This window comes from Nycticebus coucang, chromosome 3 (assembly GCF_027406575.1).
Source record: "Nycticebus coucang isolate mNycCou1 chromosome 3, mNycCou1.pri, whole genome shotgun sequence".
In the NCBI taxonomy this organism is placed as follows: Eukaryota; Metazoa; Chordata; class Mammalia; order Primates; family Lorisidae; genus Nycticebus; species Nycticebus coucang.
This window is the reverse complement of record NC_069782.1, coordinates 60079259-60106911: the sequence shown is the minus strand read 5'-3', so window position 1 is coordinate 60106911 and position 27653 is coordinate 60079259. Positions and strand designations below refer to the sequence as shown.

The 27653-nt window shown below is 45.0% G+C and overlaps 1 protein-coding gene across 3 annotated transcripts in view; it reads left to right on the top strand.

The window, feature by feature from the left end:
- Positions 1–27653, top strand: part of ARHGEF18 (Rho/Rac guanine nucleotide exchange factor 18) — a 70581-nt gene that overhangs the window by 18630 nt on the left and 24298 nt on the right. Inside the window, exon 2 of one of the 3 annotated variants that reach the window (XM_053585862.1) lies at positions 26817–26955. In XM_053585862.1, coding sequence (XP_053441837.1) covers positions 26888–26955 — 68 coding nt within the window. In that variant the 5' untranslated portion in view covers positions 26817–26887. Of the gene's footprint in view, positions 1–26509; positions 26956–27653 lie in introns of those variants that run through there. The other 2 variants (XM_053585861.1, XM_053585860.1) reach the window with 2 other exon arrangements.

The window sequence follows — 27653 nt, the reverse complement described above, 5'->3', positions numbered from 1 at the left end:
TAAATATTCACTCAGTGGCTATTTTTATGAATTCTGTCTCACAAATATTTATTATCCTGCATTGCATTTAAGAAGTCATATTCAGGTGGTACCTGTGGCTCAGGAATAGGGCGCTGGCCCCATATGCTGGAGGTGGTGGGTTCAAACCCAGCCCTGGCCAAAAACTGCAAAATAAATAAATAAATAATAATTAAAAAAAAAAAGAAGAAAAGAAAAGAAAGGCTTTAAAAAAAAAGAAGTCATATTCATCATCACTAAGATGTTAGCTATTCTATTTTTTATTTCCTTAGCTATTCTTTCTTTATTTTTTTATTTTAATTTTTTTTATTGTTAAATCATAGCTGTGTTCATTAGTGCAATCAAGGGGTACAATGTGCTGGTTTCATATACAATCTGAAATATTCTCATCAAACTGTTCAACGTACCCTTTATGGCATTTTCTTAGTTCCTGTTTGTAGACATTCGTATTCTGCATTTAGTAAGTTTTGCCTGTACCCATTCTAAGATGCACTGTCGGTGTGGCCCCACCCATTACCCTCCCTCCACCATGACCTCCCCACTCCCTTCCCCTTCCTTGGCCCTTTCCCCATAGTCTTGTGCTATAGTTGGATTATAGCCTTCATGTGAAAGCTATAATTTAGCTTCATAGTAGAGCTGAGTACATTGGATACTTTTTCTTCCATTCCTGAGATACTTTGCGAAGAAGAATATGTTCCAGCTCCATCCATGTAAACATGAAAGAGGTAAAGTCTCCATCTTTCTTTAAGGCTGCATAATATTCCATGGTATACACGTACCACAATTTGCTGTCCATTCGTGGGTCGATGGGCACTTGGGTTTCTTCCATGACTTAGCAATTATGAATTGGGCTGCAGTAAACATTCTGGTACAGATGTCTTTGTTATATTGTGATTTTTGGTCTTCTGGGTATAAACCTAGTAAAGGAATTATAGGATCGAATGGCAGGTCTATTTTTAGGTCTCTAAGTATTCTCCAAACATCCTTCCAGAAGGAACTTATCAGTGTGCATTCCCACCAGCAGTGTAGAAGTGTGCCCTTTTCTCCACATCCACACCAACATCTCTGGTTTTGGGATTTTGTTATGTGGGCTACTCTTACTGGGGTTAGGTGATATCTCAAAGTAGTTTTGATTTGCATTTCTCTGATGATTAAGGATGATGAGCTTTTTTTCATGTGTTTGTAGATTGTGCGTCTGTCTTTGGAGAAGTTTCTCTTCAAGTCCCTTGCCCACCCTGAGATGGGGTCACGTGTTCTTTTCTTACTAATACGTATGAGTTCTCTGTGGATTCTGGTTATTAGACCTTTATCGGAGGTATAACCTGCAAATATTTTCTCCCATTCTGAGGGTTGTCTGCTTGCTTTACTTACTATGACAACGGACTAATTTTTAATTTATTTGTGAAGACTAGGTGCGCCATACCGTCCAGCCCAGTTTTGAACTCCTGGGCTCAAGCCATTCTCCTCCCTCAGCCTCCTGAGAGATAGAGTCAAAAGGAGGGACCTGCCAAAATAGAACCCACCCACCCAGGAAGAACTGAATGCACAGAATGTCCCACTCAGGAAAGAGGGAACGTGCCAGTCCCGATCTTTCCTACGTTTAAATTTCCATCCACCTTAACCCATGTGCTGACTTCCTTCCTGAACTCAGCTCATCCACACCTGGGTGGGAATAAAAGCCACTGTTGCCCACACAGAACCGGTACTCTGTTTCCTTTCGTTCATCTTTCGGGATAATCTTTTATTTTCAGTCTTAGACCTCTCACTCAGTAGCTGGGACTATAGGCACATGCCACCATGCCTGGCTAAACAATTGCTTTCAAAAGTTATGTGCCTTAAATGACTTATTTGGCTATAGGTAGTGAAATGTGTTTACCAGTCTTCTGGTGTCAATGCAACATCCTTTCCCTCCAGAGTGGAATTCCCTGCCATGTTTCGTGCTTAGACCATACCGGGATTGTAGGCCCTGCTCCCTACTTTCCGTGTAAGGTGGAGTGGGAATTCAGGGAAACCTGAAGCTATCGAAATGCTCAGTCCTACTAGGTTTCTACAGTCATCTGTGGTTTTTTTTTGGCCATTAGCTCACCTTCTTCCTAGTTGTATGGTATAAATGACCCTTGAACAATGTGGAGGTTTTAGGTACAAGCCTCTTGTGCAGTCAAAAATTTGTGTATAGCGTTTGTCTCCTGAGAACTTGACCACTAATTGCTTATTGTTGATCAGAAGCCGCACTGTAACATAGCCAGTTAACACAGATTTTGTTATGGGCATGTATATTAAAACATTAAAAAAATTATAAGGAAGAGAAAATACATTTCCTCTTCGTTCAGTGGAAGTGGATCATAGTAAACGTCTCACTGTGATTAGGCTGAGGAGGAGAAAGAGGAGTGTTGACCCTGCTGCCTCAGGGGTGGCAGAGGCAGGAGAAAGTCCAAATATAAGTAAGTGACTCATGCAGTTCAAACCTGTGCGTCTGGTTCAAGGGTCAACTGTATTTTGTTTTACTTGTCTTTAAGCAACTTAAAGTTTTTTCCAGAGCATTTGACTGGGTTTCATTTGACTGGTTAATAGAAACAATTAACTTTTCTGTGCTCATATGTTCATGAGTTAGGGCAGCATTTTGTTGTTAAAATGAATAATTCTAACAGCCAGCAGCTCTGGGAACTTACAGAGAAGCTCTAGGTAAGGAGCTTGCAGAGGGCGCTTGGCTCCGCCCTGCATCATACCTGTCAGTACAGGAGAGACTTCAGTTATGGGGTGAGTCTGTTAAATGGAAGATTCTTAAGAATGTGTCTCAGTATGAATGGCAAACAACTCAGGTCAAAACTAGGCTTTTACTAAACACCATTCTTTAGGATTCTGCCTTCAACTACAGTTAATCCTTGAACAACATGTTTAAACCATATGGCCCACTTACACCCTCATCTACAAGTTCTGCACCTGCAGTCAAGGCAGAATGCCCTCTCTGGATGCAAGACTGGCTTGCACACCTGAAGGGTGGACTTCCCGTCTGTGCAGGACAGCTGTACCCTCCTGTTGTTTTTTTTGGACATTCTAGCTGTTTCCTCATGTGGGTTGCTCCCAAATAGCTATTCCCAGCCTTGACAGTGATCGTGACCCCAGACATGTTTTCAGGCTGCCCTGTCCAGGGAAGTGCTCTTCTCCTTCCTGCTTCTGTCCCCACCCACTTCCTTCTTCCAGGTCCAACCTCTGGCCCAGATCAGACACCCCCATCATCCTGGTCTCCTCCACCCACCCTGTGTCTAACAGGGTGCCACGGCCTATGGGCCTGCCTTTGAACTCCTACCCATCTTCCCACCCTCTGCCTTCCCTAAGGACTTTGCCACCTGGCACTCAGGCTCCCAAACTGGCTCCCTGCCTGTCTCATCTCTGCCCCCCTTCTTATCACTCACCACTCCTATCCCCAGTTACCTTCATGAAACTCAGGTCTGATCATGTCTCTTTGTCACCTAAAATCTTCTTCTGGTCCTATGTCAGGAAGTAAGAGCACCATAGGACAACACAAGAGACTCTGCACGTGCCCAGCCCAGCCTGCCTTTTGTTCCCATCTCTGGCCACCCTGCTCCCCATTCTCCCTGCCTGCACAGCTTGCCTGCAGCCGCCGCTCCCAACCTTCCCTGTGCTTTAACCACCATCATTCCTTTGTGTCACCTCTGCCCTTGCCCACCACCCTCCTTTCAAGTGACTTTCCCCATCCTTTTCTCCTAATGAACTCCTATTCATCCTTCAAAACCCAGGGCCCAGGAGGCTGAGACAAGAGAATCACTTGAGCCCAAGAGTTTGAAGTTCCTGTGAACTGTGATACCACAACACTCTACCGAGGGCAACAAAGTAAGACTCAGTCTCAAAAAAAAAAACTGGTGCAGATGACCCTCTAACCTCCCAATCTTCCAAGGCAGAATGACTCGTCTGACACTCTCAACTTCCACCACCCAAACTCCCATAATTGTTTGCTAACTTGCCACCCACTCCTTGATCACCTGGGTCCTCTGGCCTAGGGATCTAGTCTCACTAAGATATCACACCATCATTCCCACAACAAGATGTGTTTTAACTTTTCTAAACAGATTTGTAAATGATTTTTTTAAGCATGGCTTATTGATAAGCTGTGACTGCCTGTGTGATGCAGACAGCCCCCTTGCGCCCACGTCCCGTGTGTTGGGTCTGTTTCCGAGCCCATCACAGGGTCCCGCCTGCATTCAGGAAGATGTTGTCAGGTCTTTTCTTCTGTTAGATGCTTTGCTGTCAGGGCCTCAAGTGACACCTCGCTGTCGTGGGATCTTTAGGTCTGTTTCCTCATTTCATGGCCCTGGGAGTTCTGTGAGGCAGGTGCTGCTCATTGCTTTTACATAGATGACTAAGTAGTTGCAGGGGAACCGGCTTTTAACTGGCCAGTGTCACAGAGGTAGCACTAGCATGTGACAGAGTTCAGATTCAAACCCCTGTTCTACTTGACTTCCAGAGTCCATGTTTTGGAAGAGAACCATTGGGTACCAAAATGTCCCTAATTCTGCAGCTCCCCACACTCAATTTGGGAAAGGAAACCAAGGCAGTAGTTCTTATGTGACCTAGTAGAAGCCAGCCATGTATGAACTGACGCACTGTTGATCAGTGGTGTCAAACATAGTGGCCGTCCGCATCGAGCTTTTTATTGTCTCTTTTTTTTTGCAGTTTTTGGCCAGGGCTGGGTTTGAACCTGCCGCCTCCCTCATATGGGGCTGGGGCCCTACTCCTTTGAGCCACAGGCACCACCCTTTTTTCTCTTTTTATTTATTTATTTATTTATTTATTTATTTATTTTTGAGCTTTTTTAAAACTTATTTTGTAATCAGTTTTGATTGACAGCAAGTTTTTATAAGATTGTGTAGAAAGTTCTCATATACTCCTCTTCCAGCTGTCCCTTTTTATAATTATAAAAGTCCTGTGACCATCACAGGAAATTTGGAAAACAGAAAGATGAGGGAAAACACACATGACCTCCTGGTTTGTCATACTACCTCCAGGATTTTCTTTCTTTAGCCAGATTTTTCCTGTGAGGTTATACCCATTGGCACAGCCCTTTGGAAAAGCAATTTGGTGATACGTATCTAAAATCAGAAGGCATTCCTAACCTTTGTCTCCGTAATCCTGTCTCACAGAGACTTGTGTATGAAATTGGAAAATGTCGAATGTCCATCTCTGGCAACGGGGAAATGATTAAAGCGATACTTATGAAGACCATAGCACGTGAGATGTTTCTGTGCTCACTGTGATTATAACTATACATGTGGACACCCCTGTCAATAAAGATGGGCATCTAGAGACATTTGTCAATGATGGTGAGAGTACTGGTTGATTTTAATTTAACTTTTAATTTTTCCTCTTTTAAATTTGCCGTTGACTTTTTGTACTATTTATTAAGAAGGATCAAATTCAGGTAACAGTGATATAGGTGATATTTTTTCATGAGCCCTTATCAGTGTTTCCTGAGCACTGTTGTCTAGCAGCCAGGAATCTTTGCAGGTGAAGAGTTTGTACCACATTTGCACTCCAGGGCCATGACATGCAGTTGGCTGGCTTAATGCCTGAGAATGTTCAACTTTGTTCTTTTTTTTTTCCTAATCCCCCTAAGATGACTCACCTGTAGCAGTTTGCCTCACTTCTTATCTTTATTAAACAAGAATAAGGCTCGTGGTGTTAGACATTAGTTTAGATATTAGCCAGGCATGGTGGTGTGTGCCTGTAGTCTCAGATACTGGGAGGCTGAGGCAGGAAGATCACTTGAGCCCAGGAGTTTGAGGCAGCAGTGAGCTATGATCACACCACTGTGCTCATCCCAGGCAACGGAGCAAGACCCCATCTCTTTGAAACACAGAGGCATTAATTTAGAGAAATGCCTACATATGAATGGAATAATTGAGCTGGGGGGTCTTTGCACATGTGCATACGCACACACACATAAAGTCCCCCAAACCTTTGAAGTTAAGTCTTGTTAACAGTAAGAATTCACTCCTGGGCAGTATAACAGACAATCAACATCCACTGATTTAGGCACCAAGGGTGGCTCTATGCCTGCATCTCCCATGTCCGCCTCAGTTTTCTCCTTGCCCCAAGTCAGGATAGTATTTTCTACACATAATGTCAGGTGGAGGGAACCTTTGAACAGCGTGGGATGCTGGCTACCACCAAGATAAAGGCCTTACATTGATGTTTCCAGTTAGCAGCAAGAATGTTCTGTACCATGAGGCAGCCTCTCAAGTGATACTGACCCAGAGAGAAAAGCATCTTTGAAGGGTTTTCATGGCAAGTAGGATTTCTCGCTGTAGACTCTAAGTCTTCTTAGTTATGCTATCAACTTTTTTTTTAATCATAGGTCACCCAGGCATTTTGAGAGGTTCTGCAGAACCTTCTGAATCTCAGAGAAAGTTAAGTCTAAATTCTTGAGGTAAAGGAACCTGAAGGAGCCCCGGTCAGGCTACCTGTGGTCAGATGAAAAAACATGATGGCCTCACCCACTTTTCCCCCTGATGTGCTGGAGGCAGGGACAGCTACATCCCTGATTGTGGGCAAGAATGTGGCTCCATTTTTCCTTCTTGTAGACATAGAAGCTGCCAGGCAAGCCACACACTGAATGTCTTAGGGCCCAGTAGAAAAGGGACTCTCCCAGAGGTGAAAGGTTGTATAAGCTGGGTCCGAGGACAAGTGTGTGCGCCCCATCCTCTGGAGTGGGGATATTTGTAAGCCTCCTGCCCTGCACACAGACACCTCCGGGACAGCTGCTCACCTTGGAAGTCAGCCAGGGTTACTGACTATGGCAGGGTTGGCCAGATCTCTAGAGGGCCTGGAGAGTGGGCTGGTGAGAGCTGACTGTGGGGCCAGGTTGGAAGCAGACAGCCTCTGAGGGCCCATGTGACAGTAGCAGGCTCTATTGGAGTTGGGCCTAAAGCCACCGTGTGGGGGGTGAAGAAGTGCATGAAGCTGCAGGGCAGGAGGGTGATAGAGCCCCATCAGCCTGGCATCCACAGGCCTTCCATGTGGAGGAGCCCAACCCTGCTATCAGCCTCTGTGCCAAAGGTCCAGGGGTCAGACTCACAGAAGCACCAGCCTAGAAGAGTGAGTTGGGCATGCCTGTGGCCACGTCCAAGCCTAGCGCTTTAGCGAATGGGTTCTGGAGTCACCCTCCTCTGTTGGAATCCCCCTCCTGCCACCCATTACTCTATTTGTCTCCTCAATTCCTCATTTCCCACATCTATAAAATAGGTACAGAATGGTACCTGTTTCCTAAGATTCTGTTGAAAAGTAAAGGAGTTCATTTGCATGTTGGACCCCTCCCCAGTAAGCATGGCTTTAGGGCAGGGAGGGCAGGGACCTTCTGCCCTTCCTGGGGGATGGGTGTATTTGACATAACAGTCCCCCTCCCCTGTTGCCCCCGAACCTGTGAATATGTTACTTGGCAGGCGCAAAGTAAGGTTGCAGGTAGAATTAATGTGTTAATCGCCTGACTAGGTTATCTTATATTAGCTGGGTGGGCCCAATGTCATAACTGGGTCCTTAATCATAGAAGACGGAGGCAGGGAGGCTTTGTCAGAATGAGGACGTATGATTCCCACTCTGAAGGTGGAGGAGGGGCCCAGACCCAAGGGATGCCTGAGGCCCCTTGATGCCAGAAATAGCTGGAAATAGATGAAACCAGGCCTGCCCATGCATAGACTTCAGCCCAGAGAGAACACTGGGGGCTTCTGACCTCTAGAACTGTCAGATAATGGATGCATGTTGTTTGAAGCTGCTGTATGTGTTGCTGCAGTGTTCACAGGGGGCTACCCTGAGCCAGTGGAAAGAGATGGTGGGGCCTGAACTCCAAGGGGCCTGGGGCAGAGACACCTCCACCCTCATAGTGCCCATGAGACCTCTGCAGCCTCCGCCAAGATGGTGAGACAGAGTTCAGGTAGAGTAATAGGCCGGGATACTAAGGAGACCGCTAAGTAAGCCAAGAAATTGAAAATAGCCTCTCTTTGAAAGGAATAGGATGAGATTGTGTAACAGGTCAAAACGGGCAAAATGTCAAATGTTCTGAATTTGAATAAACAATAATAAAAAGAAGCTAAAACCAGAAAATAGCTCAGCAGTTAATTCCTGCAATGGTTTTTAGAGCAGGTGACGATGACATTAGTTTGAATGGCCCGGAGTTTGTAGAAAGCAGTTGGAGGTGGAGTGGAAGTTAAATTGAAGGGTCAGTCTTTTATTTTAAGACTGCAATTCTACTTAAGGAATAGCAGTGCTGACAATGCAAACTTTAAGCAGTTTTTAATTTGGTTTTCTTGGGTGGATAATCCATGGCTTTTCTAGGCAATTTGTGTTCCCATCTGTTGGGCCAGGTGCCCACTGGTGTCCTGCCAGTGATGCCTCCACTTCCCAGCAGAGCCCGGCCACTGCATGGCCTATCACATGGAGATTTGTTTGTTTGTTTACAGCAGAATTAAAAATCCTACTAGATGTCTTTAAAAGGTGGCAGTTGTGTTTAAAGCGAAATAGCCAAGAAGTCTGGGCCCCTGCAGGCCCTACCTCGGTGTGCTGTAACCCACGTACACCCTTCCTTGCAGGTATGCAGCCATCTGTGTTGCTCAGGCCACAAGTGGCGGGGGAGGGCATGGATCTGACGTGTGAGGCCAGCACCCAAAAACAAGGGACACTGACCCTTGCTCTTAGGGAAGTCAAGATGCAATGAGACTGTGATATAAAGGTGTCATCAGTGGTGTACTGGGCCGAGGAGCAGGGGAAGGCCATCCAAAAGGGCTCCAACCTGGTCCACAGCTGGCCAGGCAAAGGGGCACTTTGAGTGGAGACCCTGAGGGCACTGAGGCTCCCCAGTACAGCATGTCAGCATAGTTGGAACTGAGCCTTTAGGTTCCAGCTCAACAGATATTGGTCCCTGGGTCTTTTGTTAGAAAAATCAAATCCAGGGCGGCGCCTGTGGCTCAGCGAGTAGGGCGCCGTCCCCATATGCTGAGGGTGGCGGGTTCGAACCCAGCCCCGGCCAAACTGCAACAGAAAAATAGCCGGGCGTTGTGGCGCGCGCCTGTAGTCCCAGCTGCTCGGGAGGCTGAGGCAGGAGAATCGCGAAAGCCCAAGAGTTAGAGGTTGCTGTGAGCCGTGTGACGCCACGGCACTCTACCCGAGGGCGGTAAAGTGAGACTCTGTCTCTACAAAAAAAAAAAAAAAGAAAAATCAAATCCAGCTGTCACGAAGGGGGTCAAAGCCCTTTCTCCAGAGCAAACCAAAGCAGCCTTTTGCAAGCAAAAAAATATTGATATTTTACCCTAGTCCAGGAGCACCTCTCCTCTAAATTTCACTTAACTTTGCCATCAGCCCAGCAAAAGTGAATGTCACAGGGGTGGGCCATAACCCTTTCCAATCCAGTTTTTCTGCCAGCTACATACTCCCCAACTCTTATTTATTTTGGGCAGAAAAGGTTGGTGGATTATTTGTATTATCCTACAATTTTAAAAGAGAAAAACATAAATATGAACTCACCTAATGATTTTATTATCTATTTTAGGTTATATGAAATTTTGTTTATAATTTTTTTGACTGTGATACTTGTTGAAGCAATCTCCAGGATGAATGAAGACTAGGATTCCTCTTGCATTTCTTACAATAGAAAATGATTTCTCTCCTTCCATCTTTCTCATTTCTTCTGCAAACCATGTGATCTTTTGTTAATTCTTTTCTTTTTTTTTTTTTTTTTTTGCATTATAAAATGCATCTCCCCATTTAGACCTTGCTCAGTGTCAGAAAGTGATGGTCGGCCGGCCCCTCTTCCCTGAATTTCTGTTTCTAAGACAACTCACAAGCCGAGCAATGAGATTTCTCTTGTAAGGAAGGTGTGTCTGCACTTTTTCTTCACTCTCCTTCTTATCTAATAAGCGAAGGATGCAACTGTTTACTATGGCAACTTCCATCAGCCAGAAGAATAATTTTCTCCACCATTTATAGCACCTCCTTATAAACCTGTAACATCTGCAGTACTGATCAGCTCTGTCCACTCTTCCCATAAACTTTGTGCTCTGGAAGTAACTGTCAGGTTTTTCAAATTGAACAGGCTGTTTTCTTCCTATAACCAGCAATCAACTGTGTTTGAGGGCCCAAGAATGTACTCAGCATGGTCACTAACCTCTTATCATGGAATGAGGCATAAAGAATGTGTCGGATGTCTTCTGACTTCGAGCAGAATAGGAAAATTGTCCAGCATAGGATTTTAATTCATCCAAAGGAAAGGTATTTTGAGAACATTCCCTTTTGGGTTCTGCTCTTATGGAAAGAGAGGACCCAGAGCCTTCCCAAGCCAGCGTCATGTCAGTTTCCTCTCTGGGAGTGGCCAGCTTCTCCTGTCCATCTGGCCACTAACGTGACAGCACCCACATGAGAGATCACGTCACTCTCAGCTGGTGTCCTCCCAAAGAAGACGAGTACCCTGCACTATCCAGCACCACTTCCTGCAGATGGGAGGAGAGATCACGTCACTGTCAACCGTCAGTGAGGAGAGATCACGTCACTCTCAACCATCAGTGAGGAGAGATCACGTCACTCTCAACCGTCAGCAAGGAGAGATCACGTCACTCTCAACTGTCAGTGAGGAGAGATCACGTCACTCTCAACCATCAGTGAGGAGAGATCACGTCACTCTCAACTGTCATTGAGGAGAGATCACATCACTCTGTCAGTGAGGAGAGATCACGTCACTCCGTCATTGAGGAGAGATCACATCACTCTTACCCGCCAATGAGGAGAGATCACATCACTCTCAACCGTTAGTGAGGAGAGATCACGTTACTCTCAGCCGTCATTGAGGAGAGATCACGTCACTCCGTCAGTGAGGAGAGATCACATCACTCTTACCCGTCAATGAGGAGAGATCACATCACTCTAAACCGTCAGTGAGGAGAGATCACGTTACTCTCAGCTGTCATTGAGGAGAGATCATGTCACTCTGTCAGTGAGGAGAGATAACATCACTCTCAACCATCATTGAGGAGAGATCACATCACTCTAACCGTCATTGAAGAGAGATCACGTCACTCTCAACCATCAGTGAGGAGAGATCACGTCACTCTCAACCGTCAGTGAGGAGAGATCACGTCACTCTCAACCATCAATGAGGAGAGATCACGTCACTCTCAACTGTCATTGAGGATAGATCACGTCACTCTAACCGTCACTGAGGAGAGATCACATCACTATCAACCGTCATTGAGGAGAGATCACGTCACTCTCAGCCGTCAATGAGGAGAGATCACACTCTCAATCATCAGTGAGGAGACGGCTCTCATGTCTTCCTGGACTCATCAGGTCCCACTGTTGTTATTACTCAGGTTTCTGTTTTTGAACAAAGCCATCTGTCCTAGTGTGTTCAGGCTGCTGTAATGTAATACCATAGACCAGGTGGATTGCATATGACAGAAATTCCCTTTCTCACAGTTGTGGAGGTCGGGAGTCTGTGATCAAGGTACCAATAATTTGGTTTCTGGTGAGGTCTCTGCTTTATGCACTTGCGAAAGAGTGGGGGGAGAGAGAGTGAAGGCTCTCTGGTGTGTTGTCTCAGAACACTAATCCTGTCGGTCAGAGCCCATCCTATGAGTTCACTGATCCTTAATTCCTTCTTTGAGGCCTCTTCTCCAAATACAGCCACACTGAGAGACAGAGCTTCAACGTGTGGATTTGGGGTAGACACAAGCCTTCAGTCCATGACATGAACAAACCTTGGAAATGTGCTGAGTGCAGTGTCACACAACTGAAGGGCTACTCCTGCAGGGTTCCAACTACATGAGGTAGACTAGGAAACCCATAGAGACAGAATGTAGGATAGAGGTTGCCAGGGGCTGCAGAAGGGAAAAGAGAACAAGCGTTCAGTAGGTTCAGGGTTTTTACAGGGTTTTTTTGTTACAGATGATGAAAAAGTTTGGGGTATAGATGGATGATGGTGACGGCTACAGAACATCGTGAAGTACACACTGAACTGTGTACTTACTAATGGTGATGATATATGTGTATATATATTTAACCACAATAAAAAAAAATAAATAAAACATATAAGAAAGGAAAAAGGAGACCCAAAGAACTCAGCCCCTTTCATTCCAGGAGAGGCTCTCACCTTAGCATTATGACAGTCTGGGTATGTCCAGGTGTCCCTTGGCCACAGATGCCCTCTGGGAAACAGAAGGGACACCTGAGACCCCACAGTCCCAGCCCCGCCACCTGTCAGAGGTGCTATTCTGAGGCCCTCCTGCAAGGCCTTTGATTTTGAGCTGCATGGTCAGGACAATTGGTAGTGGGGCAAAGCCAGGGGTTTCTAAATATCCGCACATTTGCTCATTTCTGTTGTACATGATGCCACCTGGAGCAGCTGCCATACACAGTCACCAGTTTTCTACCCAGGAGAAAGTACTCTCTGTCGGTCACCAGCCCCATGTCCCATTGGTTACTTAGCTTGTCATTTGCGTTTTTCTCCTCTACTTTTATACTTGTTTTTTGTCTCTCAAAATTAAAGGAATTGACTAGGAGGGCCTCAGCTACTTCTCATCCCCAGTTACCCTCTCCAAATGTTTTGAAGTCTGCCTGCCTGCCTGCCTGCCTGCCTTCCTTCCTTCCTTCCTTCCTTCCTTCCTTCCTTCCTTCCTTCCTTCTTTTTTGAGACAGGGTCTTGCTGCATTGCCTGGGCTAGTGCAGGGGTGTCATCGTACCTCATTGCAGCCTCAAACTCCTGGCCTCAAAGGGTCCTCTCAGCTCAGCCTCCCAAAGTGCCAGGATTACAGGTGTGAGTGACTGCACCCAGCCAAGTCTGTTCTGTTAGAAAGGACAACCCTGCAGGTAACTGACAGGCCCTCTTCCTGGGCCATTAGAACTACCCAAGGAGGTCATTGGTCACTTGTTGGTCACCTTCACCAGTCTTCCCTCTGAAGGGTAAAAGGAGGCTTGCTAAGTCAGCGGTTCTCAACCTGTGGGTCAAGACCCCTTTTTAACAATGAAAATACATTGCGGGGCGGCGCCTGTGGCTCAGTCGGTAGGGCGCCGGCCCCATATGCCGAGGGTGGCGGTTTCAAGCCCGGCCCCGGCCAAACTGCAACCAAAAAATAGCCGGGCGTTGTGGCGGGTGCCTGTAGTCCCAGCTACTCGGGAGGCTGAGGCAAGAGAATCGCTTAAGCCCAGGAGTTGGAGGTTGCTGTGAGCTGTGTGAGGCCACGGCACTCTACCGAGGGCCATAAAGTGAGACTCTGTCTCTACAAAAAAAAAAAAAAAAAGAAAATACATTGCAGAATTAGGAATTACTCTTCCCAGATAGATGTTAAGACATCAGAGCTGACTGCTTGACTTACTCACTGAGAACACACCGCCAATCACAGCAGCATGGGGAAACAGGCACTAAATATTTTTCTGTGACTCAAAGACTGAAAAGCCACGCTCTTTCATAGTGCAGCATAAAATGATTTATAGATGTAACATGACATTCAAAGTTTGGTGTCATTTTGAAAATAAGTGACAAAATGCCTACCATCCTGCAGCCATACCACATTGCGGCATTAGGAAGGTTGAGAACCACTGGTGTAAGTGAAGCATCCACCAGGTGATATGAGAGATTCTGTATTTAGTTGAATTCTCTGGAAACGTACTTTTATTCATCATTGGGTACTATGAACAGATTTACATCTGCCACCCCCAAATTTATATGTTAAGCCCTAACTCCCAATGGGAAGGTATTTGGAGAAGAGGCCTTTGGGAAGTAGTTAGGGTTAGATGAGGTCATGGGGTGGGGCACCCACTATGGGATTAGTGCTGTAAGAAGAGATACTGGAGAGCTTACTCTCTCTCCACCACGTAAGGACACAATAAGAAGGTGCGGTCTACAAGCAAGGAAGAGAGAGCCCTCACCAGGAACCCAACCACCCAGCACCTCGAGCTGGGACTTCCTGTCCCTTAGAGCTGTAAGCGGTAAATTTTTGCTGTTTAAGCCAAGTTAATGGTATTTTGTTATGGCAGCCCAAGCTGACTAAGATATTAGACACGAGTGATCTTTCTGTTTTCTGTTGTTACTGTTGGTGCTTTTGTATTGACTTCAGACTTTTAAAATGATCATAGAGGCTGGGTGCAGTGGCTCACACCTGTAATCCTAGCACTCTTGAGAGGCCAAGGCGGGTAGATCACTTGAGTTCAAGAGTTGGAGACCAGCCTGAGAAAGAGTGAGACACTGTCTCTTAAAAAAAAAAAAAAAATCGGGGCGGCGCCTGTGGCTCAAGGAGTAGGGCGCCGGTCCCATGTGCTGGAGGTGGCAGGTTCAAACCCATCCCCGGCCAAAAAAAAAAAAAAAAATCTAGCCGGGCATTGTGGTGGGTGCCTGTAGTCACAGGTACTCAGGAGGCTGAGGCTAGACTTGCTATAAATTGCAAAGGTAGTACAGAGAGGTTCCTAGTACCCTTTGCCCTGTTCCCCCCAAAGGTTAATAAACCTCACCTAACTATAATAGGATATCAAAGCCAGGAAATTGCCATGGGCCAATGTGAAACTAGTTCTGAGCCATTGTTATCACATGTAGATTCCTGTAACCACCCTCACCATTATCATCAAGATGCAGAATTATTCCACCACCCAAAGGTCGCCCTGGAGCTTCCTGTCTTTATAGTCACACTGTCCTGCCCTCCACCTTCACTAACCCCTGGCAGCCACTGATCTGTTCTCCATCTATATAATTTTGTCATTTCAAGAATATTATTTAAATGGAATCAGACAGTGGCCTTTGAGTTGTTTTCATTCTGGGTAATACCCGCAGAGCCCTCCATGTTGTTGGTATATGAACGTCCAGATAGTTTAACTAAGTTTCGTAATGGGATGAACAAGGATTTTGGTCTCTATTTTAGGACTGGGTAATTTTCCCTTTTTTATTGTTTTCCATAGGTACGTAATGGATAGACACACTTTGGGAATACATGCAATACTGTGATCTATTCATATAAAAATCAGAGTAATTGGAATTGTACATGTTTTGTACATAAGTTTTGTATTCTCTGAGATAAATATCCAGGAGTTGGAGTTATTTAGCTTTTTTTTTTTTTTTAACTTCCCAGCTGTTTTCCAGAGTGGCTGCTCCCCTTTACATTCCCATTGGGAGTGAAAGAGTGTCCCAATTTATACACATCCTCACCTGCATTTAGAGCTGTCATTTTTTTCATTTTAGCCACTCTGCTAGTGGTATCTCACAGTGGTAGTGGTTTTTTTTTTTTTTTTCTTTGCAGTTTTTTGACCAGGGTTGGGTTTGAACCTGCCACCCTTGGTATATGGGACCAGCGCCCTACTCCCTGAGCCACAGGCACCACCCTCACAGTGGTTTTAATTTGCATTTCCCTAGTGGCTACTGATGTCATCATCTTTTCTTATGCTTATTTGCCGTCTTTATATTTTCTTCAGTGAAATGTGTCTTCACCTCTTCTACCCATTTTCTAAACTGATTGTTTGTATTTTTATTGAGTTTTGAAAGCTTTTTATGTATTTTATGAGGTCTAATAAGTTTACAAATTTATCCTAGAAAAGGTGCTACATACTTCTATTGCTGAATATCACTATAGTCACCAGCTGGCCAAGAGGGGTACTTCAAAGATGACTGTAGTGATATTTTTTCTAGGTTTCGTTCACAAACTTAATTGTCAGACCCCATAGATACTGGCCCTTTGCCAGATAAGTAGTTTTTGAATGTTTTCTCCCATCCTGTAGCTTGTCTTTTTGTCCTCTTAACGTTTTTCATTTTGATGAAGTCAATTCACAGATTTTTTTTGTAGATCATGCTTTGGGTGTCGTCTTAAAGAACTCTTCACCAATGGTCAATTTCTGAAGATACTCCCCTATGCTACCTGTGAAAAGTTTTATAGTTTTACATTTTCCATGTAAATCTACAGTCTTTTGAGTTCTGCGAAAGTGTAAAGTCTATGTTGAGGCCCTTTTTTCTTTACCTATAATGTGGCCATCATTGTTCTTTCAATTTCTGATTTGCAGCATTATCCATAGAGTAATTACAAAATACGATATGTAGTGTCATGATCTACAACCATATTCCTTACTGGTATAACACACATGTCCTATATAATTGTTACATTAAAAATATCTATATATATATATATATATATATATCTCTGTTAATATTATCCTTTTTGCTCCAGGGAAGGAATTTCAGGATCACTTGTTAATAAACTTTATTTCTCAACTTATAAAAGTATTCATACCAGCAGCAATGAACTCTGGTTGGTGGGATTATGGATTATTTATATTTCTCTGTTTGTTTATTTATTTTATTTTATTGAGACAATGTCTCACTCAGTCACCCTGAGTAGAGTGCAGTGGCATCACAGCTCACAGCAACCTCAAACTCTTGGGCTCAAGCGATCCTCTTGCCTCAGCCTTACTGAGTAGCTGGGACTACAGGCTTGTGCCACAATGTCTGGTAATTTTTTTATTTTTAATAGAATGGGGTCATCTTGTTGCTCAGGATGGTCTCGAACTCCTGAGCTCAGGCAGTCCACGCTCCTCAGCCTCCCGGAGTGTTAGGATTACAGGCATGAGCCACCGCACCCAGCCAGCATTTTCTTTTTTTTTTTTAAAGTTTTCTGCACACACCCTCACGTAGTCAAGATAAATACCATGATCTTTATGTTGTGCATTGATGAACCCCCTCGATGTTAAGCTAGACATAAAAAGAATGCACATGATTCCATTTATATCAAATTCAAACTCAGGCAAAGTCAAACTACGTTGTTAGAAGTGAGAACAGTAGTCACACCTGTGAGAACAGGAGGCGGTGCCGTGACATTCGAGGGAGATGAAGAAGGTTCCCAAGTACTGGCAGGGCTCAGTTTGTTGACTGAATGGTGGGTGTTCACATATGTACTTTGTTCTAATTTTTTTTTTTTTTTTTTTTTTTTTTTTAATTTGGCCGGGGCTGGGTTTGAACCCGCCACCTCCGGCATATGGGACCGGCGCCCTACCCGCTGAGCCACAGGCGCCGCCCGTAAAATTCCAATTCCATTTTTTTAGTTGTTAATTTTTTTTTTTTTTTTTTTTTTTTTTTTTTTTTTTTTTTTTCAGTTTTTGGCCAGGGCTGGCTTTGAACCTGCCACCTCTGGTATATGGGGCCAGCGCCCTACTCACTGAGCCACAGACACTGCCCCTTTGTTCTAATTTTTTGAGCTGTATATTTGTTTGAGTACTTTCCTGTATGTGATAGACCTCACAAGTTTTTCAGTGTGTAATATACTATCATGATGCCCAAGATGAAGGATCTGAAAATTATACAAATCTCTATATACAGGGTGATAGTTATTGACACCAAAACTTGGAATCCACTTTGAATTCAAGAACCAAATTAGGCTCAAGTCTCAGCTCTGCTACTCACTAGCTATAACCTCAGGCAAATCCATGCCTGTTTTCTCAACTTTGTAAAACAATGTAACTATACAGTGACAAAATAACAGCAGTGCCTACTACTGAGTCATTGTGAGGATGGAAGGAGTTCAGAAGTGTAAGGGGCTCAGCGCACAGCCTGTAACATAGTTAGTGCTCAGTTAACTATAGCCGCCTCTGTGATTTTTTTTTTTTTTTTTTGTAGAGACAGAGTCTCACTTTATGGCCCTCGGTAGAGTACCGTGGCATCACACAGCTCACAGCAACCTCCAACTCCTGGGCTCAAGTGATTCTCTTGCCTCAGCCTCCCGAGTAGCTGGGACTACAGGCGCCCGCCACAACGCCCAGCTATTTTTTGGTTGCAGTTCAGCCGGGGCTGGGTTTGAACCCGCTACCCTCGGTATATGGGGCCAGCGCCCTACCAACTGAGCCCACAGGCGCCGCTGTGATTTTTGCCACAGTTTTTTTAATGTTGTTCGTTGGGTTTGACATGTGCTTTCGGGTATGTGGCTTGTGTATATATGTGGTTTTTTTATTGGATAGTACCAGGAGAGGAAGGATTTCTGACTCATCTTCTAAGCTGCAAGATGTCTTTTTTTTCTTTTGTACCCTGAAGCACAGAATTAAGGGTTTTTTTAACCTCTATATTTTTATTACTTTTTATACTATCTTGCTTGTGTAACATCAGAATGAGGCAGGGCAGAGAAATCAATGAGTTATCTTCTCATCGATTTAGACCATTCTCAGGTGGCTGAAAAGCGAGGAACTGTGAACTGAAAACCTCACTTTGCATCAAATTTTCTTTAATTGTCTCTTGAACACTTGCTGGTAATCTAGCTCTTGCTAGAACTCTCCAGAGCCAGGTCACACTCTTAGCCTGAATGAAAAGTCTTGGCTGAAACAAAGAACAGGTGGGTGGATGGGGACGCAAAACCTCACTAAACATGAGTTTTAAAAAAAAAAAAAACTGCTGTTTCTTACCAGCTTGCAGATGACCCTTGTCTGCTCCATTTATTCTTTTCAATTTTTTTTTTCTTTTTGAGACAAGGTCTCTCTCTCTTGCCCAGGCTGGAGTGCAATGGCATGATCACAGCTCACTGCAGCCTCACACTCCTGAGTTCACTTAATCCCCTCACCTCAGCTTCCCAAGTAGTGGAGCTACAGGTACAAGCTACCACAAGCGCCTAATTTATTTTTATTTATTTTTTTAGAGATGGGATCTCAATGTGTTGCCCAGGTTGGTCTTGAACTTCTGGCCTCAAGAAATCCTCTCCGCTTAGCCTCCTAAGGTACTGGGATTATAGGCATGAGCCACAGTACCCTGCCCCATTTTTTTCTTTGTTTGTTTGTTTCTTTTTTTAATTTCAGATTAATGAAAGGGTACAAATGTTTAGGGTACATTATTTTCCTTTCTAAGGAAAAATTCCGGTTGTAGTTTGAGCCCTTCACCTAGGGGGCATGCTGAACACCCTCACATTGTACACATCCATTTGTTTCTCAAATGCCCTTTTGCAGAAAACTGCAGGGACAGGTATACCAGAGCCCAGGAGCCTTTGAAAGATGTTTGGGATCCCTTTACCATTGACAAACAGCCAGAGTCTATAACTTAGCATTTGAATTTGGAAAGAGTTGACTAGGGAAAACAATGATGGTTGACTTTCAGGTGCTGTGGCCCTATCAGGAGACTTTTCCTCAACTGTAACCCGTGGTTTAGGTATCTATCTATGCCAGTTATACTCAAGGCAGGCCCCTGAATGATTATGTATAGTCATTCTTTGCCTTTTCTTCTAGCAAGTGCTTTTGCTACACACACTGTATCTTCATGTACCCATACATTTAATCGTTAAATTTAGTTTTCAGGTGTTTTTATATGTCCATATAAAAATGGATATATTGTTGAAAAAATATTTTGTGCGTTGAATTAAACTTCCTGGTGATTTGTCTCAAAAAAAAAAAAAAAAGTTCTTTTTTTTTTCTTTTTTTTTTTTTTTATTAAATCATAGCTGTGTACATCAATATGATCATGGGGCACCATACACTTGGTTCATAGACCATTTGACACATTTTCATCACATTAGTTGACATAGCCCTCCTGGCATTTTCTTAGTTACTTTGCTAAGACATTTACATTCCACATTTACCAAGCCTCACATATACCCTTGTAAGATGCACCGCAGGTGTGATCCTTTCAATGCCCCTCCCTCTACCACCCTCCCCACTCCCTCCCCACCCTTTCCCCTTTCCCCCTATTCTTAGGTTGTAACTGGGTTATAGCTTTCATGTGAAGGTCCTAAATTAGTTTCATAGTAGAGGTGAGAACATTGGATACTTTTTCTTCCATTCTTGAGATACTTTACTGAGAAGAATATGTTCCAGCTCCATCCATGTAAACATGAAAGAAGTAAAGTCTCCATCTTTCTTCAAGGCTGCATAGTATTCCATGGTGTACATATACCACAATTTATTTTATTTTTTTTTATTTATAAACTTTTTTTTTTTTTTATTGTTGGGGATTCATTGAGGGTACAATAAGCCAGGTTACACTGATTGCAATTGTTAGGTAAAGTCCCTCGTGCAATCATGTCTTGCCCCCATAAACTGTGACACACACCAAGGCCCCACTCCCCTCCCTCCTTCCCTCTTTCTTTTCCCCCCCCATAACCATAATTGTCATTAATTGTCCTCATATCAAAATTGAGTACATAGGATTCATGCTTCTCCATTCTTGTGATGCTTTACTAAGAATAATGTCTTCCACTTCCATCCAGGTTAATACGAAGGATGTAAAGTCTCCATTTTTTTTAATGGCTGAATAGTATTCCATGGTATACATATACGACACTTGTTAATCCATTCCTGGGTTGGTGGGCATTTAGGCTGTTTCCACATTTTGGCGATTGTAAATTGAGCTGCAATAAACAGTCTAGTACAAGTGTCCTTATGATAAAAGGATTTTTTTCCTTCTGGGTAGATGTCCAGTAATGGGATTGCAGGATCAAATGGGAGGTCTAGCTTGAGTGCTTTGAGGTTTCTCCATACTTCTTCCAGAAAGGTTGTACTAGTTTGCAGTCCCACCAGCAGTGTAAAAGTGTTCCCTTCTCTCCACATCCACGCCAGCATCTGCAGTTTTGAGATTTTGTGATGTGGGCCATTCTAAAATAGACAGTTCTTGCCTACAAGTTGGTATTCCTAGAAGCCAGTTTGCTTCTAGATTATATAAGAGATTGTTAGAACCAGTGAGGTGGTCACTTAACGTGGTGTGTCTGGCTTCCTCAAGACTTCCTCTCCGCAGGTTCATAATCGCTCAGCTTTGCTTGTGTAATTTTTGGTGGGTCTTCCTGCATGAGCTAGTAGAGACTATGTTTGTGTATCAGAAAAGCCTGTGACTCACAGGATTTATGAGAGACTGACAGTCACACAAGAAAGAAAACAGCACAAAAAAAATAGTGTGGGATCTTTTGCCCAGATAAAGCCTTGTAGCTGGCAGAATCCTGGCACCTGTCACACAGTCTGTCATCTGATCGCTCGGAGACACTGCTGTTTAATTCAAGAAACCAAGACAAACAAGTTTAAAAAACTCATCCTAAGCACAGGTCCCTGTCTGTGTCCATTGTTCAGAATGGGATATATTTCCCCTTCTCGAGCCCAACCACTTTTTTCATTTTCTCTGTTCACTTTTTATTTTTATTCCTGCCTTTTCTCTGGGTCCCCTCACAGAAACAGTTCTGTGGCACGGTTGCCACAGCAGGCAGCTGCACGCTGATTGCTGGTCGATGGCACCTCTCGGCAGTAGGCAAATGTGCTAATTAGGCTCCAAGTGGCTCTCTTGGCTGCATAGATAGTGCTGGACAACACCTGCCCCGAGTGCCTGGCCATCTGCTGCAGGAGATGGGGTGGCAGGACATGGATGTATCCTCCTGTCACTCTCTGAGCCAAGAGCAGAGTGACTCATGCTGCTTGTTAAAAGACAAATGAGATGTCTAGTCCTCCTGCAGAAAGGTGGCTGTGCTGTGTCTGTTTGGCAGGTGTATGGAGAGATGTCATTCCCAGACCACACACATCATTCGTTTTCAGTTAGCAGCTCACAGTATATTCACAGAGTCACCATGGTCAGTTTTAGAGCACAGAGGAGAGACCCCGTTAGCCATCACCCCCCAACTTGGCAAATACTAACCTATTTTCTGTCTCTGTGGATTTGCCTGTTCTGGACATTCTTTATGGATGTTTGGTCTCTGGCTTCAGCTTCTGAGTGTGGTGTTTCCAGGGTTATCCACGCTGAGCACTCATCTGTACTGCATTCTTATGGCTGAATAAGGTCCCATCATATGAAGGATTCAGCTCTCCAGCTGATGGACGTCTGGGCTTGTATTCTCCTCCCAGCAACCTTGTGGCATGCTGCTGTGGACGTAAGCTTTCATTTCTCCTGGGCATACATCCGGGAATGGAATTGCTGGCTCACATAGTAACTATACTGTCTAACCATTCGAGGAACTGCCAGACTGTTTCCCAAAGCAGCTGCATCATTCTTCACTTGTGCCACACACTCGAGGTTCAGCATGGGGGTGGAATCCTTCATCTAGGTGGCAGGAAGCTACAGCAGGACAAGGGTTTTTTGAGATAGAGTCTCCACTGGCATTTTCAGGATATCTGGGATCTCTTTTACCCAGGTGCAGTAACACACACAGATATAGAAAGATGACTGTCACAAACAAGGAAGTTTATGCTCATGGTCTCCCGGGAGCAGGAAGCAGGGCTGCACGGGGCTGGTGGGGGCAGAGGAGAAAGTGTGGGCAGGAGCCTCACTGTGTTTTCCATGGGAAGGAATAGGGAAAGCAGTGTGGGCAGGCTCAGAATTGGGCCCTGGTTATCTGGAACCTGACCATAGGGCAATGAGGATAGGATAGTCGTGACCTGGGGTGTGAGAGCCCAAGAAGGGAGGTGTTTGAGGGCTAAACCAGGATGGCTGGTTTGAACTCATGGCGAGCTCTTGACTACTCTAGAAATTGCCCGGCCTTGGGTGGGGCTGTCTCTATGGTTCAGCATGGCCATAAGATATCAAAGCATCAAAACTACAGAATAAAAAGACATGATTGAGACCAGGGTTGGTAGCTTTCTCAGGTAATCCCAGTACTCAGCAAGGCCCAGGCAGGAGAATTATTTGAGGCCCCGAGTTTGAGACCAGCCTGGGCAACATGGTGAGACCCTGTCTATACAAAAAATAAAAAAATTAGCAGGGCACAGTGGCATGCTCCTTTAGTCCTAGCTTCTCAGGTGGCTGAGATAGGAGGATAGCTTAAGCCCAGGAGTTCCAAGGCTGAAGTGAGCTGTGATAGGGCCACTACACTGCAGCCTGGGTGACAGACAGAGTGAGACCCCGTCTCTAAGAGAAAAAAAAAAGACATGATTGACAACGACCGATACAGCTGATCTGTGGCAGAGCCACTGACTCATGTCTCAGGCTGCCTGTGCTCCAGGAAGATGATTTGTGGCTGGTTCACCTCTTATTTGAAAAGTCTCAATTTGTCAGGGACAAGTGGGGAGCTGTAGACCACTCCAGAGGAAGAATAACTTATCTCAGTAGGTGACATTAGCTGCTAAGTGTGCATCATTAAATCTTTCTTTGAAAATTCTCCTCTCTACCACCAAATAGATGGCCATGTTGGATCATTTTTCAGAAATGTTTGTGCAATAAATTATAAAGAAAAGCAGAGAATTCTCAGTGGTTAAGGAAATACAGTAGGGGGCTTGGCACCTATAGCTTAGTGGTTAGGGCTCCAGCCACATACACTGGGGTTGGCAGGTTCAAACCCCGCCCGAACCTGCTAAACAACCACAACTGCAACAAAAATAAAGCTGGGTGTTATGGCGGGCGCCTGTAGTCCCAGCTACTTGGGAGGCTGAGGCAAGAGAATCGCCTTAAGCCCAAGAATTTGAGGTTGCCGTGAGCTGTGACGCCATGATACTCTACCGAGGATGACATAGTGAGACTCTGTCTCAAAAAAATTAAAAAAGGAAAAGAAATACAGTAGGTACGTGAGCAAACAAGAGTGTTCTGAATTATAACTCCTCCTTCAACTTATTTATATGCAGTTAGCCCTCATTATTCCCCAGTGCTATATTTGCAGATTTATCTACCTGCTAAAGTTTATTTATAACCCCCAAATCATGTTCATTTATAACCCCATGTTCATGGGACTTTGAAGTTCATTTGTGGATTTGAGCAGAATGGTGTAAAATCTGAGTGGCTCGGACAAGGTTAAATGATGTTGCTGACCCTCGGCCTCTGTGTCCTTTTTGCAGTGTATCAGGTGCCATGCTCTGTGCATTTTTTGCTTTTTCTTGGTGATTTTCCTGTTGAAAATAGCTCCCAAGCACAGTGCCAAAAAGCTATCTCATGTTTCTGAGTGCAAGGAGGCTGTGAGGAGCCTCAGAGGGGAGAAAATCCACGTGTTAGGAAGCTGCATGCAGGCCTGGGTGCCGGCGCTGTGGCCGCCAGCTCAGTGGTCGTGACCCCACAGTGCGTGTGGGGTGAGCGTCTGTCAGAAGACACAGGCACGATGAGGCCGAGCACTGACTGGGTGAGAATTTGTTCTGGCTGTGGCCTCTCGGGAACCCAGCCTTAGAAGGCAACGGCTCAGTGTTGCTAAACATAACCACCTCCAATAACAAGAATTGACCGTAACTTTGTATTTTGAAATAGTCTAAGACTCACAAGAAGTTGCAAAAATAGTCCAGACAGTTCCCATGTACGTAACTACACGTAACCACAATCCATCCATGTCTGGATTCGAATAACCAGCACCACAGTGAAGACCAAACTGTTCTATCACCACAAAGAAACAATGCCTTCTTTTTCTTTAATTGTGATAAAATATATATATAATATGCAGTGTACCATCTTAACCATTTTTAAGTATATGGTTTAGTGGCATTAAGCCACATTCACAATGTCGTGCAACCATCGCCACCCTCCATCTCCAAAAGCTTCTCATCTTCCCAAACTGAAACTATGTTCCCGTGAAACACTAGCTCTCCACCCCTTCCCCAGCCCCTGGCACCCGGGGCCTCCTGTGAGTGGAATCACATAGGATGTGGCGTTGTGTGACTGGCTTATTTCACTTAGCATCATGTCCCCAAGGTTCATCCTCGCGGTAGCCTGTGTCAGAATCTCCTTCCTTTTGATGACTTAACAGTTTTCATGAAACAAGGATTTCTTGACGCTTGCTTTGTGGGAGGCTCCCGTTGTACTGGGGAGTGTCTCATGCGCTCTTCCACTCAACTGGCGAGACATACAGTAACTGGAATACTAGGCACATCTCATGGCGTGTCAGAGGGGCCGTCATTCTTTCTTTCTTTTTTTTTTTTTATTAAATCATAGCTGTGTACATTAATGTGATCATGGGGCACCATACGCCGTCATTCTTTCGACTCAGATTCTACCCCTTGTACCCCTTTGCATCCAGGGCCACCTGTTGTCCCTAATTGTCACCCTTAGGCATGAAAACTGCAGTGTCCTCTAAATCACCAAAAGTTCAGTGTTCGTTAAACATAACTACCTCCAATAACAAGAATTGACCATAACTTTTTATTTTGAAATATTACCATAGATTTAGCATTCTCAATGGTTTGTTAAAACTCTTTGGAGTCAGCAGTTCTTAGGTGGTATTCATGGTAGACTTCTCCCAGGGACTATTTGATTAAAGCAGAAACTGTTTTAGAGCATAACCTCAGTCCCCAGAAGCAATTCTATCAGGCATGCCAGGACAGTGAGCAAAGCGTGCATTTCAGAATTTGTCCCCTGTTTGTATGTTTAGATCATAATTGTTGGAGTAGGGTTGAGTGTGGTGTGGAAGACCGTGTCGCCTTCACTGTAGGGTTTCTGTCTTTGTACGTGGGTGTTTCTACATGAGAGACACCTACAGCATTGTTGTCTGCTGTAATAATAGTAATTGTTAGCCATTCTTTATCGCAACATCGGAACGTTTGCACTCACTGGGTGATTGTCATCCTCCTGCTACTGCGGTGTGCCGAGGATGAACAGATACAGAGAATCTGTGTAATACGGTATCACATAGCTTGGTGGCTAAGGTCTTAACTTAATGAGCTTTCTTCATTATTCCTCTTCCAGAAAGTCTCTAATGCTTACCCACCTGCACATTTAAAGTCACCTTAGATTTCCAGCTAATTAAAAGTCGCTTAGAGAATGCTGAATCCAGTGAAGCAGCTATGAGTACATTTTCTTCCAGGAATCAGAGTTCCAGATTCTTCCCTTTTTTAATGAGAAGCTGGTGCAATGGGCACCTGAGAGACCCAAGAGCCAGGTTGGGAGGCCAGGTCTCTTTTTAATGGTGCCCTTTGTTCTTGCCCAGGGCAGAGTTTTAAGATGCAATCTTATAAAATGTGAGAATAAACTAGCCAAGCAGCCCATCTCAGCGAGGCTCAGCTTCAATGGTTGCCTTGTCAAATTGACGGGGAAGGAAACGGCTGAGCTTTCATTAAGAATTGCATCTTCCCATCAGTAGGAGAGGCTATGGGTGCACAGGTGCACCCGCTGATCTAAGCCCTTAAATTAATGAGCACACAGGTATAAACAACACTGGGCCCCCTGTGGCGTGTAGAGCTGGTTTGTGATCACCCTATGAAGTGGAGTTGAAGCCCCAAGTCCTCTTTGATGGTAGGAGGCTATCTGAGTGCTGACAGCCAAAAACAGCGAACATTTTGCCCTGGGTCTTAAAGTCGCCTTGACATCTAGCCTCCAGGTTAATTTTCACCCTGTGTGTGGTGCTGCCATGAGCCACGCCAAGCTCAGAGCTCCCAGTTTCATGATTTTAGATTATTTACAGTGGACACAATCTGCTCTCTTTGCCATTTTTTACCTCCTGCAAAGACAGAGGGTGCCTTGAGGGGTTTTTGGTTTTGTTTTAGCGAAGGAGAAAGTGCTGTGCAATTTCCAACACTAAACAGTCACAGTGGGGACCAATTTCCTGCCCTCCAGACCTGCTTCAGCCAATACAGTAAGGGAAGACGCGGCTTTATTTCTAGAAGGATCCCACCGAGGCATTAAAAAAGGGCGGGCAGCCCAGCCTGGCACAGCAGCGGTCCCAGAGCCCGGAGCGTGAACATGGGGAACTCACATTCCAAAGGCCGCGACAGACACGGCTCTCTCCCAGGCCACCCAGAGCTGTCTTTTTACAGCTCTTTCCCCAGGAAATGGAGCGAGAATGTCTTCTTAGATAATGAGCTGTTGACCTCCAAGATCCTGTCCGTGCTGCGGCCTCAGTCGGAGCAGGGCTTGCACTCGGGCGGCCTTCGCTACCCAGCCCATTTTATCAGCACCAACTCGGTCTTTGCCTCTGTTGCAGCCTCGCTCAAAGAACACCCCCGGACCGCCCTCCTGTCCAATGGCAGCCCAGCCCTCTCCAGGAATGTCGGCATGACGGTCTCTCAGAAAGGGGGTTCCCAGCCAGCACCGAGCCCCGCTGGAACTGGGATGAGACTCGGGTAAGGCAGGGTCCCCTCTCTGCCATCGGGTGGGTGGCATCCCACGAGGAGCTGCTGATGACCCCTCTAAAGGAGACCCCTTACTTGGGTCTGTGTGAGTCAGCACAGCAGCCCCCATGCCAAGCGATGAAACGCCCATTAACACTCATTCCCGAGATTCATGCCTGGTGGAGCTGGTCTGCTCAGGGCTTCCAGCATCCCCCTGCCTGTATAAGGAGTCCTGTCCCAGGATCTCTCTGCCTTAGCCCTTTCCCTCAAGATTGCACCAGCAGCATGCGGGTGGAAGGCGACCCTGAGTCCTCCTGTGTCTGTGGTGATCCTTACAGGAGTTGGTGGGCCAGGAGAGGATTTTCCTCTGAGAAGGGACTGTCCTCCCACCCTTGACTGTGAGGCTGCGTCCACCTAACTCCTGGTAAAAAGAATCTCAGGGGCTCCAGTGGGCTCTGGCAGTCAGTAAAGGGAGCGTCTGATTCACACCCCTTTAGAATGTTCCCGAACATTAACAGCAGTCATGATAGAAAAAGTCCTGATGTGACATTGACAGGTAGTCTCCCAGTCTTTAAAACTGATCTGTGACAAACTTAATGCTTACATCGAAATCTAGAAAGTTCTCAAACACACTCTAATCAGATGGAGTCACTGATTTGCCTGTGTAGACTGGGGCCAGGTGTTTTTTAATTCAATTTTCTGAAATGATT